Consider the following 12,751-nt stretch of genomic DNA (forward strand, 5'->3'; position numbering starts at 1 on the left):
TCGCATCATATATGATCCATGATGGTCTAACTGGTCATGCCAAGTAGTAAATGCATTTGTATTTGTAAACTTCGGTTTATTTTAACATGTGTTTCAATTGTACTAAATTGTAACAAATTGATAATTTTAATTGTCATTCTTTTATTTTGTATCCACATATAAATACTATTGTGCCATTTACTATTGGAAATGTCTAAATAAATGTGAAGTCTATAATGCCACTAAGTCAATAAATAAATATAATTTTCAAATAATTATATGTAATATTCGCTTCAGGGAATATGTCAAAATATTCAAATATAAGACATTTGGTCTAGTGGTATGATTCTCGCTTAGAGTGCGAGAGGTCCCGAGTTCGATTCAAAATATAAATAACCCAATCCTCTTTTGATTCATATGAAGTATAATCTTTTCCTCATTCACAATCTCAATATGAGATCCATTATGAATATCTTTTAAAACTAATGCATTAACCATCACAAACTTTATGATTTTTAGAAATTGATGTATTCTAGAGCTTTCAACTAAATTTGTACTATCAAATATTTGAATATTTTATTTATTTCAGTACCAAATAAGATAAATATTTTCTATTTGTAATGATAAAATTCATTACTACATTCTCATATCATTCCTTAAAGAATATTAACAGAGACAAAACATTTAAGCATACACCACATATGTGACCAATAATCTTTCATATCACATTGATAACATAAGTTATCTTTACCCTTTGAAGATTTATCTTGAGAACTCTCATTGTTCTCTTATTTATTACTACATTCCACTTTTAGTGGTCCATAAGTATATCTTTTATTTTCTTTATGTTTACATTCACTTCGAGGAATGCAATAGATTTACTAGGACAAACTTATAAACGTCCCAATAGATTCTTTATTTCATAATCACCATCGCAAACATGCGTGAGATTTCAAATCAAAATCTATCTATTCATGTTGTCATTATTAGTCTCCAATTATAATAAACATGATATAATAAATAAAATATAGTAAAATATACCTGAAGATCTTTAACATCATTGTCATAACCTTGACTATTATCACGAACATCCATTTTGAGATTAAATCTTTCAACATCCTGAAGATGAAGTTATAAGGGTGGAAGTTTAAGGTGAAAAAGAATTTGATTTGTGAGACGACTTCGAAAGATTTTGAAAAAATAGAGAATCTTCATGCTGATAACGTGTTATAAAATAAAGAGAGATAGAGAGAATAAAGAACAAAGAAAATATAAAAGCAATATTGATCAAAAGGAATAATTACAATGCTTCATCAGAGTCTCTATTATAGGCATAAGAAGTATAAAAGAAAGAGAGATCTAATTTTAATAACTATTAGAATTTAAAGTACACCAAAGCTTTATTTTGATCATGATGGACATCCACTTAATAAGATATTCATAACAGATTTATTTTGTTTTTTTACAATTTTTAGAATTTAAACTTTTTTTTTTTAAAAATTTTGAATTATTTATATATGGCGTGTTCTAATAGTGCCACGTGGATGGTCAATGAAGGTCAATGGTCGATCAACAGTGGTAAATGACATCAATGCCGGTCCATTGTGAGTCAAAGTTATAAGTGTTTTTTTAATTTAAATTTAATATTTTTATTTGAAATAAACTTAATTGCCACGTTACTCATTGTGATTGGTTGGATGTGCCATGTGGCACCATGTGGTGATTGATTTTTTTAATACCGTTAGGAAAAAGTGGCTGAATCGAATAACGAAATGATAGTTTAAGTATTAATGTTGAACAAAAAAAAATCAAATATCAAAATAAGAAAATAAGCATAGTTGAGGGCTATATTGATCATATATGATTTTGAATTTGATACATTATGCTAAAATATTTAAATTTATAATTAAATTTAGAATAGGTATAAATTATAATATTAGTGTTGACACCATTTTTTTGATGGAAAACGGGGTCGACTTGGGTTTTGAAAAATGAAACGAAAACGGGAGTCGCCACCAATCTTTTTTTAATGAGGTGTGATTGAATCACCTCGAAAAGTGGTTGTTTTTAATAAACGGTTTTAATTTTATTAAAACAACGATTTTGGTCCACGAAATTCAGAAAAACGGGTTCGGGAGTCGGTTACGCACGAGGAAGGATTAGCACCCTCGATACGCCCAAAATTGGTACCTAGTTGATTACTTAATGTCTTAATGTCGAAAATTGAGAACTTTGAAGAATTTTTAAAAATACGATCCTTGTATTAAAATGTTGAAAATTTTCAAGAAAATGGGCATATTTCACGCTATTCGAGAAAGAGAATCATATCCAGTAAATTAGGACACCATGTCTCGAATTCTCGATACGCGAATAAAAAATGCTTATTTAAAAGATATTTAGCTATCTCGAATTTAAAAAAGAATCACGACCAATAAATTAGGACACGATCTTTTTTATTCCCTAGATCATTTTAAACTTAAGTTTGAAAAAATTCGTGTAATAAAGTTTAAAAGAATATTCAATTGTTTAAATCAAATGAAGAAATCGCAACCCAATACGTTAGGGCACAATTTCTCAAAATATTAAACATTGAATATTGCATTTATTTCGAAAAATCCTCGTCTCGAGAAAACAACGTGTCACATCCAATGCGTTAGGATACAACGTATTAAATTCTTGATAACGAGCTTTTTATCATTTTTTAAAAGAGTAATCTCGATTATTTAAGTTCAACGAAAAAAATCGGAACCCAATACGTTAGGGCTCGATTCTCTCGAAGATCTAAAATACCGAATATTACTTATATTTTTAAAATTTCTTTTTTTTTAAAATCTAAATAAAAAAATAGGTGTAATGGAATGATGATGATAATGTAAGTAAAATAACATGAGCGAGATAAAAGATAAATGAATAATAAGACTAATATAAAAACAATCATGCAGACACAATAACGAATAATAAATAGATAAAAACTAAAGCAAGAAAAATAATAGTAGCAGACATGTACATAAATAAATTAACAAAATTATAAAATTATAGAAAATAATATATATATATATATATATATATACACATATATATGTGCGTAAAATTATGAAAAATGAAAAGCATATGTATGTTCACATTTTGAAACTATTATACATAAAAATATGTGGAAGTATGTATGCATGAATATATTTCAAAATTCTTAAATATAAGAGGCATATATATATACGTATACATATATGAGTTATAGAATAAAGAATATATGCATATAGATATATATTATAGCAATGTATATATACACGTATATAACAAAGTTTGTAATAAAAAGAATAAAAGGACATAAATAAACAAACAACAATATAATGAGACAAATACCTTGAATATTTAAATAAGTATACATAAACAACAGTAACAAATGATAGTAGTAGTAATAATAATAATAATAATAATAATAATAATAAAAATAAAAGTAATAAAAGTAATAAAAGTAATAAAAGTAATAATACTATAGTAATGATGACATTAATAATAATAATAATAATGCTATTAATAATATAAATAATATTGCTACTAATAATAAAAATAACGATAAAATAACAAAAATATGGAAAAAAAGGATTAAATTGAGCTAAAAACAAAATTTCGGGACAAATTCAAAATAAATAAAAAGGAAAAAGACCAAAATGAACGCGGAAAAAACTAGGAGGGAGCAAATGGGAATAATCCCATTATGCAAAACGCAGAGTTCTAGTAGGGACTAACCTGAAAACGCAAAAACAAACCGGGGTAAAATTAAAAAATAAAAAGACTTGATTACAAAAACATTAAAAATAGAAGGGCTAAAAGCGAAAATTTCCCTTCCAGACAAAACACGCGGACCCTTGGTGGAGCGGGTCGGGTCACACGCGGGTCGGCCTTAAAACGGCGCCGTTTTGGTGCCTGAGAAGGCTGCCCAAAACGACGTCGTTTTGAAAGCCTATTTAAGTCAGTTTTTTTTGAGATTTCATTCTTTCTTTCTTTCTTCAAAAAAAAAACAAAAAAAAAAGGAAAACTCTCTCAAATCATCTCCCCTTCTCCGGGCACTGCCCAGAATCCGGCGAGGAGAGCCGCCGTTGATGTCGTCGCGCCGGCCACCTTACACGGTGGCCGGAAGATCTAAAAAGGTACTTTATCCTTTTTTTTTTTTGCATATGCATATATACATATATATTTTGCACAAAAACAAAATAAAAAAATGAATAAAATAAATAAAAATGAACAAAAAAGGATTTGGAAACTAAAACCTTTTCTTCGTTTTTATTTCTCTTTGTTTTTGCTTTTTCAAAAAGAAAAACACCCCGTTCTCATGGTTTGCAATCGGTTTTATCCTGATTTTAAAATCAAAACTCCCCCCTTTACAGATTTTTCAATCGACCTTATATAGCCCCAAATCATAATACAAATAAAAATCTCTTTTTGCTATCCCTATTTGTTGTTGCTTGTTGGTGTGTCTTTTCTGTCTTTGCAGGTAGTTGGTGGCCGGTGGCAGAGAGCAGGTGGCAGAGGAGTGACGGCAGCAATCGTAAGTGGCGCTAGGGTTTCAGTCTAGTTTGACTGCTAGGGTTAATGTGGTTTTGAGCCTATTGGGCTCCAAGTTAAGTTTGGTCTGTTGGGCTAGAGGGTTTATTGGGTAGGTTAGTTGGGCTTGGTTTTGCTGGGTTAGGTCTGTTAGGGGCTAAATTTGGGTTGTTGGGCTATTCGGGTTTTGTATTGTAATTGGGCCCGGGTTTTAAAAATTGGGCTTGTACAATTAGGATTTCAAATATTAATAAAAAAGATGTGATGTACTATTTTAGTCTTAAAAAGAAGGAGAATCATGAAGAAAATTTAGAATTCTGTTTGTAATTAAATTGTTGAAACGATAGCGTTTTATAAGTAGCTCGAGAATTTTTGTTTTTCTGACCCTCTAATGAAATGCACTGAAAGCGATGTCTAGCAATCCCCTCCTCGCTGACTGAACAGGGGCGTCGTAAAATCAAAAGGAAAAAACAACGCGCGACGTCGCGCCATCTTCTGCATCTCACGCAATTGAAGTTCAATCCTATAAAGGATTTAAGCATGTTTCTCTACATTCACTTTTCCCCATTTTCCTTCTTGGATGGAGAACTTCAACCCCATCGATGGAGCTCTTTCCACTCGTGCTGGCTGTAGAGTAGTGGTGGCTCCTATTCCTGTTTACTTTCCGTTAGGAAATAATAGGTACTTTTACGTCGGAGAGCTCCCTCCATCGCGAGGCACCGGAGTTTTCATCCCAAATTATATTAACGATGGAGCAGAGGATGGTGGCCATGGCAACACGACAGAGCCTGAAATAGACGAAGATGAAGGAGTTGAGCTCATCGGAATGGCGCTTTATAACTATATTAACGCAGGTGTAGAGGATGGCGGCCATGGAAACACGAGGGAGCCTGAAATAGAGGAAGATGAAGGAGCTTATCTCATCGGAATCGAGCTTTATAACTATATTAACGCTGGAGCGGAGTATGGTGGCCATGGCAACACGATGGATCCGGAAGTAGACGAAGGTGAAGGTGAAGGTGAAGGAGCTCATGTCATCGGAATCGAGCCCTTTCACCTTATTCACTTCAACAATTGAGGAAGATATGATCGATTGTAAACTAGGATCATTTTAGTAGCACTACCGCCGTTTCATTTCAGGGAGGTTGTAGTCTGTTGTGTGTAGATTTATGTTTGACCACTTGTTCAGTCAAAGCTGTTTATTTAATTTTAAATTGTCCTGTATTTTTGTTTATTTCCTTACATAGAAAGTGAAGTGTTCGTTTGCCTCTATCACTCCTATCTTTGCTTCTCTGCTTTAGGTGTCAGTTTAATCGGAACTTCCTGTTTGGTTGAAGAGAAAATTGGGGAAGAATTAGACATATCAAATCGAGCTAATGTTTGTGTTTGCGATCGCGCAACTCTTTAAAAATATTCTCTTTCATTTCTGCTTCCAATTTTTTCTTACCAATCCAAAGATATTAATATTAAACATTTTTAAATTATTGCGGGAAGAAAAAGTAGGTGCTTCAATTGCACAAAATATTCAACCAAAATCACAAAAGCCTTTTGTTTTTCGCACACACAAGTACCGACTTTTTATTTAAGCCTTTTTGTATTAATGAATTACTTATTCTGAAAATTTAAAATATAATTTATTATATTCAATTTTCCTTTAATATTATTTTAGTGCCATTAAATACAGGTTAATATTTCGGTACAAAAAAAAGAAACCATACATTTGGGCTTGGGGTAGTAGGGGGAAAATACATTTGGGTGTTGGGTCATACAAGTACTACCCTTTTGTGCCTTGTTGGATCCGAACCGACCCATTTCAAACCGGATTTATTTACGGGTCCTTTTCCTTTTCTAAATGTCGAATCTATTTACAGTTGCAAAGAAGGAACCAGCTCTCTCAATCTGCAGCGCCCATATCTTCACTTCTTTTGCATGTAACCTTTAATTCTTTATTTATTTTCTCAATGTTCCCTTTAATCTCTTTCATTCTGATGCTTTGTATTGTTCAATGTTTAAACATGGTCTTTTTATTTAAAAATCATGATCTGCCTTTTGTTTCCCTTCAAATTCCATAGATTTTAAGTTGTTTATTATGTTTTTGTTTTCTATATATGGATAAGAACCCATGGATCTACTCCCTCTAAATCCAACAAAGTATTGATTTTTCGAATGGGTTTTAATTTTTAGTCAACATCGGAATCCCTTTGATCTGCTTTTCTGAGTTTACCCTCTTTTCCATAGCTTGCTTATGGAATATGGGGTTTTACTAAATCACCTTATTGTTGTTCTAGAAATCAAAATGAACTCAATTATCGTTGATGTTATGTTTGCATTTAGAAGTTTATTCTAGCCGAAACTGAAGATGCTGTAATGGGTTTTTTAGTTACTTATGCCTGCTGCGTGTTTAAGAATCTTTATGTTATTTCTGTTTTGTTTTCCGGATTCATAATTGATGGATTTTTCTTTATCTTCATAGCTACGCTTGTGTGTGAAATGTTTTAGAAGTTGGTTGAAGATTAATAGAAACCCTTTAATATGCAGAAAATGGGCTTGTGGACGATATTAGAAGGATTTTTGCTTCTTGCAAATGCTTTGGCAATATTAAATGAGGATCGTTTTCTTGCTCCCAGAGGATGGAGTTTCTCGGAATTCTCTGCGGGGCGTACAAAGTCATTTAAAGGGCAACTTATTGGTCTCATTTACGCCACTCAATACATGAGAGTTCCTCTCATACTACTCAATGCAATCTGCATTTTTGTTAAGCTAGTTTCTGGTTGATGCTGCTCTAGGTAAGATGTTTATGTCTATGGCTGATGATTGGTTGAATTTGTATTAGGTTCTCAAACAGATGCCCCTTGTTTTTTTTGCATTCAAGAACTTGTTTATTAGTTGTGATGACCATTTTAGTCGGTTTTGTTTCTGATTTCTAAAAATTACATGGATTTAAAATGGTGTGATCAATAGGTGTCTGTGAAACTTAAGCTGAATGATTAGTAGTTATTTCTAAACCTATTAATTGGTTGACTATATTGTGAAAAGGGAAACTTAGTCTTAGATTAATTTTTCTGATTACCATTGTTGAATTACACACCCGAAACTTATGAAGTTTGAATAAGATCTTTTTAACACTGCAAGTTCTATAATGTGTTACTTGACCAAAACGTTGAGTAGGCCAGAGCAGGAATAGCAGAAGCTGCCTTTCAAACCTTTTTCCAGGTCTGATAAATTTCTGTTAATTTTACCGGAACATGTAAATTAAGTAAATAAATTGATTGTTTGAATTGGCTATCCATCACAGAGAAAAGAGGATAACTACATTTGTATCTTCATGCTTTTCTGTTTCTTCCTATTTGGTTATTTGAGAATTATTGTTCTTTTCCCTTTTCGATCTTAAGCATGCCACAGATTTCACCCTTGTGATTCCTGATATTCTTAAGCATGTGCGTCTCCTGATATTCTTAGAATGTGATTCCTTATCTGTTAATTATTAGCAGAATGCATCAAGTCGAATATGGAGCATAGGAATTTGCCGAAGGTTGTGTAAGACAGAAGCAGTCAGTTCAAAAATTAGGTGATGTATCTGTTTTACACTTAAGTTTGTATCCCCCCTCCTTTTAAAATAGAATTTGAGGTTTCATGATGGGATTTTATCGAACCTGGAAATGTGATAACTTGATAGCTCTAGCATTTGTATAATTTGGAGACTTTACGCTGTCATTTTGAAATATACAGTTTATTGTGCCTGGAATTTCTATTAATTGCTGCTGTATGAACATGAAATTTGAAAATGGAGTTCAAGTTTGGGGGTGGGGTGGTTTGATTTCTGGTGGATTTTTCTCATTTTGGGATTGGATTCTGATGCTAGAACCAGAGTTAAGTTTGAGTTTTAGGCAAGTATGGGTGGAAATATTTAAAGGTACCATTGACGTTCCTAATCGTCCTTCTATAACCCAAATCAGTTCCAAAAACCTATAATGCACCATTGATGCAGCATTCTTAGATGATAGAACTAAACATGCATGAATAGTCCTAGAACAGAAGTTACAACTTCCAACAAACAGAACCCCAAAAAATGGGAAGCATGTGCTTCTCATTGTGAATTATGGATTAGTTCATTATCACATGATTCAGTGATTCTAAATTCATTATTTAAGGAAAAAAAAAACACTATCTTATTAGTCACCTTTTTTTTTCAGTTTTTGACTCATGTAGGGTTGCTCATGGGTTGGGTCACCTACTTTGACCTGAAGGCTTTTCTGAAAAAATGGGAGGGTTTTGATAAAATATAAGATCTGAAAAATGGGCTTGGATAAAATTTAAAATCTGTTATTTATATGGGTTAAGCCTTGGGCAATATTTTTTGATTTGAACACTGTCCGGTCTAGTACGAATATATTATCTTATAAAACAAAATATATTAATTATATATATTAAATAATAATTATATATATTTATATCAAATCACTAACCTAAACAATTGAACTCATTGCCCAAAACTTTTAAAAAAAATAAACAAAAAAACTAACTCAATTAAATAGTTCAGCTCAAAATATGAAATTTTAAAATTGTATGTAATATAATAAAATATTTATTATATTTATTTGTGTTTTAATATAATAAAACATTTATTATATTTATGGTAATGTTTTTAATATAAATATTTTTAATGTGTTAGAAAATTTTTATTTTAGTGTTTTTAAGTGCATTTAGTGAATTGTATTTTCTAAAAAAATTATTTTTGAATAAAAACTAATCTAAAATAAATAAATATGGGTGGATTGGGTTCGAGTTTACTTTTCTTAAATTAGGTTGGGTTTGAATAAAAAAGTAAGTCTATTCTTTGAGTCGAGTTGGGCTCGAATTTAAAATTTTAATCTAAATATCTTATATAGATTTGGTCTGACTCATGAGCACCTTTAGGTGTGGTCTAATTTAAAAGATAATTATGTAATTTTCAGTTTGTATTAGTTCGGTAGCACATGATTCGTTGATTCCAAATTCATTTTGTAGTGGTCCATTCGAACTTGGAATCAGTAGCAAGATTTTTAGATTGAAAGATGGAACAATGTGATTGAAAAATGTATACTAACATTTTCCAAATATAGAGACCATTGAACTGACAACTTCAAATAACTGTTAATTAAAATGAAGATCCCAGAAGAACCACGTTGCCCTGCAATTCTTAATGGGATTGAGACCAACATAATCTGGATGTGACATCTATTAAGTTTAATATTTTGATTTCTTACCCTATGCGGTGAGGACCATGACCCCATTTATTTATTTTTTATTATTTAAAAAAAAGGGTGTAAACCCAGCTTCCTTGGACTGATTCTCTTCCACTCTGGCAATGATAGCCACATAACAAACTGCAGTTTGCGGGCTTTTTCAAAACACTACAGTTTGATGGGTGTCTTTTTCACACACACTTGGTCCTCATAGTCTGAAACCCTCATACATATGTTGTTTTGTTAGTATTGTAAATGCCAAGCTTATGTTCCATTTGTGTCCTCCTGCTGCCTTGCTATCTCCAAACACTCCCACCAACATTACTCTAAATCTTTTCCTTTTTCCCATCAAACAGATGAGGCTTCGGGATAGGAAAGGAGTCAGATGTTGGGATTCAAATTTCAGATGGTTGAATAACATGTCAACTGAGTTAAACTCCGAGTTTATATACATATTTGTAAATCTATCCCAAAATGTGAAGATTGAAGATGGCTGTTAGTGGGGGAAGATGTTATACAAATAGGATGATCCCATTTCCGAATTTCATTGATTAAGAAAGCTAATTGGAGAGAAATAAGAAAGAAATGTGGTTGAAAATGACTATCAAATGCACCATTGGATAAACCATTTGTTCCTTTAGGATGCAAATTCACTTTAAAGCCGTACTCATTTCCAGTTTTTGCCTATTATGTCATGTGGTGGGAACGTGTTTGCCTGCTTGACTAACATCTTTTCATAATGTCTAACACATAAACACTACGTTATTTTATTTTATCTATTTAAAAAATTCTGAATATAATTTTTTAAGATAAGGGAAAGAGAATCTCCCATTATTATTTGGATTTTCATTTTAAGAAATATATGAGAGAAGATGACCTCCAAATACAAATATACCAATAATTGAATTTAAAATGGAAGAAAAAGTGGAATGGAGGGAGGGCAGTCAATTTTGATATGTTATTGATTGCAATGTGAGATGGGTCGAGATTTTTGCATGTGTCTCCATGCTTGCATATATTTTGTCCTCTCAGTCCTTTTGATCTTAAAGCGAATACTACCTCATTCCCAGCTGCATGTTCCCTTCTATACAGGTGTTTTGTTTTCTTTTAGATTGGTCGTGTTTTTGCAATCGATGGAGCCCTTACACATCTATTTTCCAAGCTATTACGCATTCCAACATTTACTTCCCCCAATTGAGATGGAAATTCGTATTTTTTGAAGGAAACATTTTTAACTAATTAGACAAAACTATTAGTCACCACAATTTCATTCCTTCAAACTAGAGGGACTATATGTCAAAAAATGCGCTTAAGAAAATACAAAAAAATTAATTAAGTCCCTATATTAAATTCACACCCAATTAAATTCTTGTCGTTAACTAAAATAATCAATTAAGTCCTTCCGTTAATGGTTTACATCATTGATTATGTTGATCGTTAAAATAAATTGACAGACCAATCAGATGGTGACACGTAGCATCTTTTGGTTTAATCTAATATCTTTCCTATAAAATGATTAAAATCAGAAAAAATTATAAAAATAAAAATATTAAAAGCATATAAACTTATAAAAAAGTTAAAACTTATAAATATTATAAAAATATAAAAAATCTAATAAATTAAAAAAATAAATTTATTAAAACTTATTTAAAAATTAAAATTAAAAAGACCCATTAGATTCTTAAAAAATAATAAAAATTGTAAAAAATATTAAAATATTAAAATTGATATAAACTTATAAAAATTACAAAAAGAATCATAAAAACTTGAACTGGATCAGTTAACCCGAAATTGGCAAGGGTACTGGTCTGGGGAAAGCCATTAGACCAGTTGATCTAGGAGTTGGGCGGTTGAACAAATTTTGTTACATCCCAAAAATCGAGTTAGTAGAATTGGGATTGTGAATCTGGAGTGGTCACGCCCTTGTTTTAGGATTATCTTTGTGCGTTTGGAAAAAAAATAAGTTATTGGTCTGATGGTTAAGTGTTTAGTGAATTTATCCTTGAAACTCAAGTTTAAATCTCTTTCATTATATCATTTTTATTATTTTGCAAATTTTGCTTCAAACCCTAATATGTGTCACGCCTTGTTTCAAAAATAAATATTGTAAAATTGTAGCAAGAATGAGTATTTGGCCCAGTGGTAAAGAGTTAGTGAAGTTATCCTTGATACCCGAGTTTGATTTCCTTCACTCACAAATTTTTCTTCTTTTAAGCCTGTGATGTCCACCCCTAACAAGTTGTCAGATTTTAGTTTGACTCAAACACTAAAAAATCTGATTAACTTGAATATTAAAAGATTTTCACCATTGTTGAAGCCCTTAAACACTAGTTTTTATTTTTTGTTTGTGCTGCCCCTTTGCCTATCACTTTTCTGCTTTATTTGGTTGAAACCTTGCCTTTTTAATATCAATACTTTGTTCATAAGTTGGTGCCATTTTTTTTGCTTCTCCATTGTTATCCATTTCTTTTTCTCCCGTTGTCGCACATTGAAGCTTTTGTTGCTCTCATAATTTCTACACTGTTGCCCATCTAAGTCTCATCTTGTCATCATTATTTTTCTTATTTTGCTGCTAATTTTGTACATATTCTCACCCCTTGGCCGAACCATCTTAGAATGGTTAGTGAGCATTCATTTTCATTGATTGACTGTTACCATAGATCTTTAAACTAGTGTAACGTAAGTTGATCCAATCAATTAGATTTCGTTTTCCTTCTTGATCTATGTTGGCCAAATGCCATAGAGGTTTCATTGGCTAATTTTAATCATTTTTTTGTATGTTTAGCATGTCCGAGTTGCAGATTGGGAAGGAATTGAGACGAATCCGAGTTGTAGTGGTGCTCCGATCAATTGTTAGTGCTCTACGAATTGTAATAAAGGTGTGGGATTTAAATCAATTTTGAATGGTGTATGTGTGTGTACTATTTTTCATATTATCTAACTAATGTTGTTGTACCAACTACTTATCGATCAACTCCCAATTAGCTGCTATTGGTTACTTTTGT

At 31.6% G+C, this 12,751-nt stretch overlaps 2 protein-coding genes across 3 annotated transcripts; both read left to right on the top strand.

Moving 5' to 3' along the window:
• The first annotated feature begins 3,988 nt into the window (after positions 1-3,988).
• On the top strand, positions 3,989-5,796 carry LOC105781063 (uncharacterized). Its single transcript, XM_012605634.2, has 2 exons — positions 3,989-4,127; positions 4,472-5,796. Exon 2 carries the CDS (start codon positions 5,102-5,104, stop codon positions 5,597-5,599), a length of 498 nt encoding a protein of 165 aa, XP_012461088.1. The 5' UTR covers positions 3,989-4,127; positions 4,472-5,101; the 3' UTR covers positions 5,600-5,796.
• A 510-nt stretch (positions 5,797-6,306) lies between these two features.
• Positions 6,307-8,276, top strand: LOC105780617 (uncharacterized). 2 transcript variants are annotated; one of them, XM_012605047.2, is made up of 3 exons: positions 6,307-6,452; positions 7,060-7,307; positions 8,010-8,276. In XM_012605047.2, exon 2 carries the CDS (start codon positions 7,063-7,065, stop codon positions 7,294-7,296), a length of 234 nt encoding a protein of 77 aa, XP_012460501.1. In that variant the 5' UTR covers positions 6,307-6,452; positions 7,060-7,062; the 3' UTR covers positions 7,297-7,307; positions 8,010-8,276. The 2 variants fall into 2 exon arrangements, with proteins under 2 accessions (XP_012460501.1, XP_012460500.1); XM_012605046.2 differs by having other exon boundaries at positions 6,308-6,452; positions 8,013-8,276.
• Positions 8,277-12,751: the final 4,475 nt, after the last annotated feature.

Source organism: Gossypium raimondii, chromosome 4 (genome assembly GCF_025698545.1).
Source record: "Gossypium raimondii isolate GPD5lz chromosome 4, ASM2569854v1, whole genome shotgun sequence".
Taxonomy (NCBI): Eukaryota; Viridiplantae; Streptophyta; class Magnoliopsida; order Malvales; family Malvaceae; genus Gossypium; species Gossypium raimondii.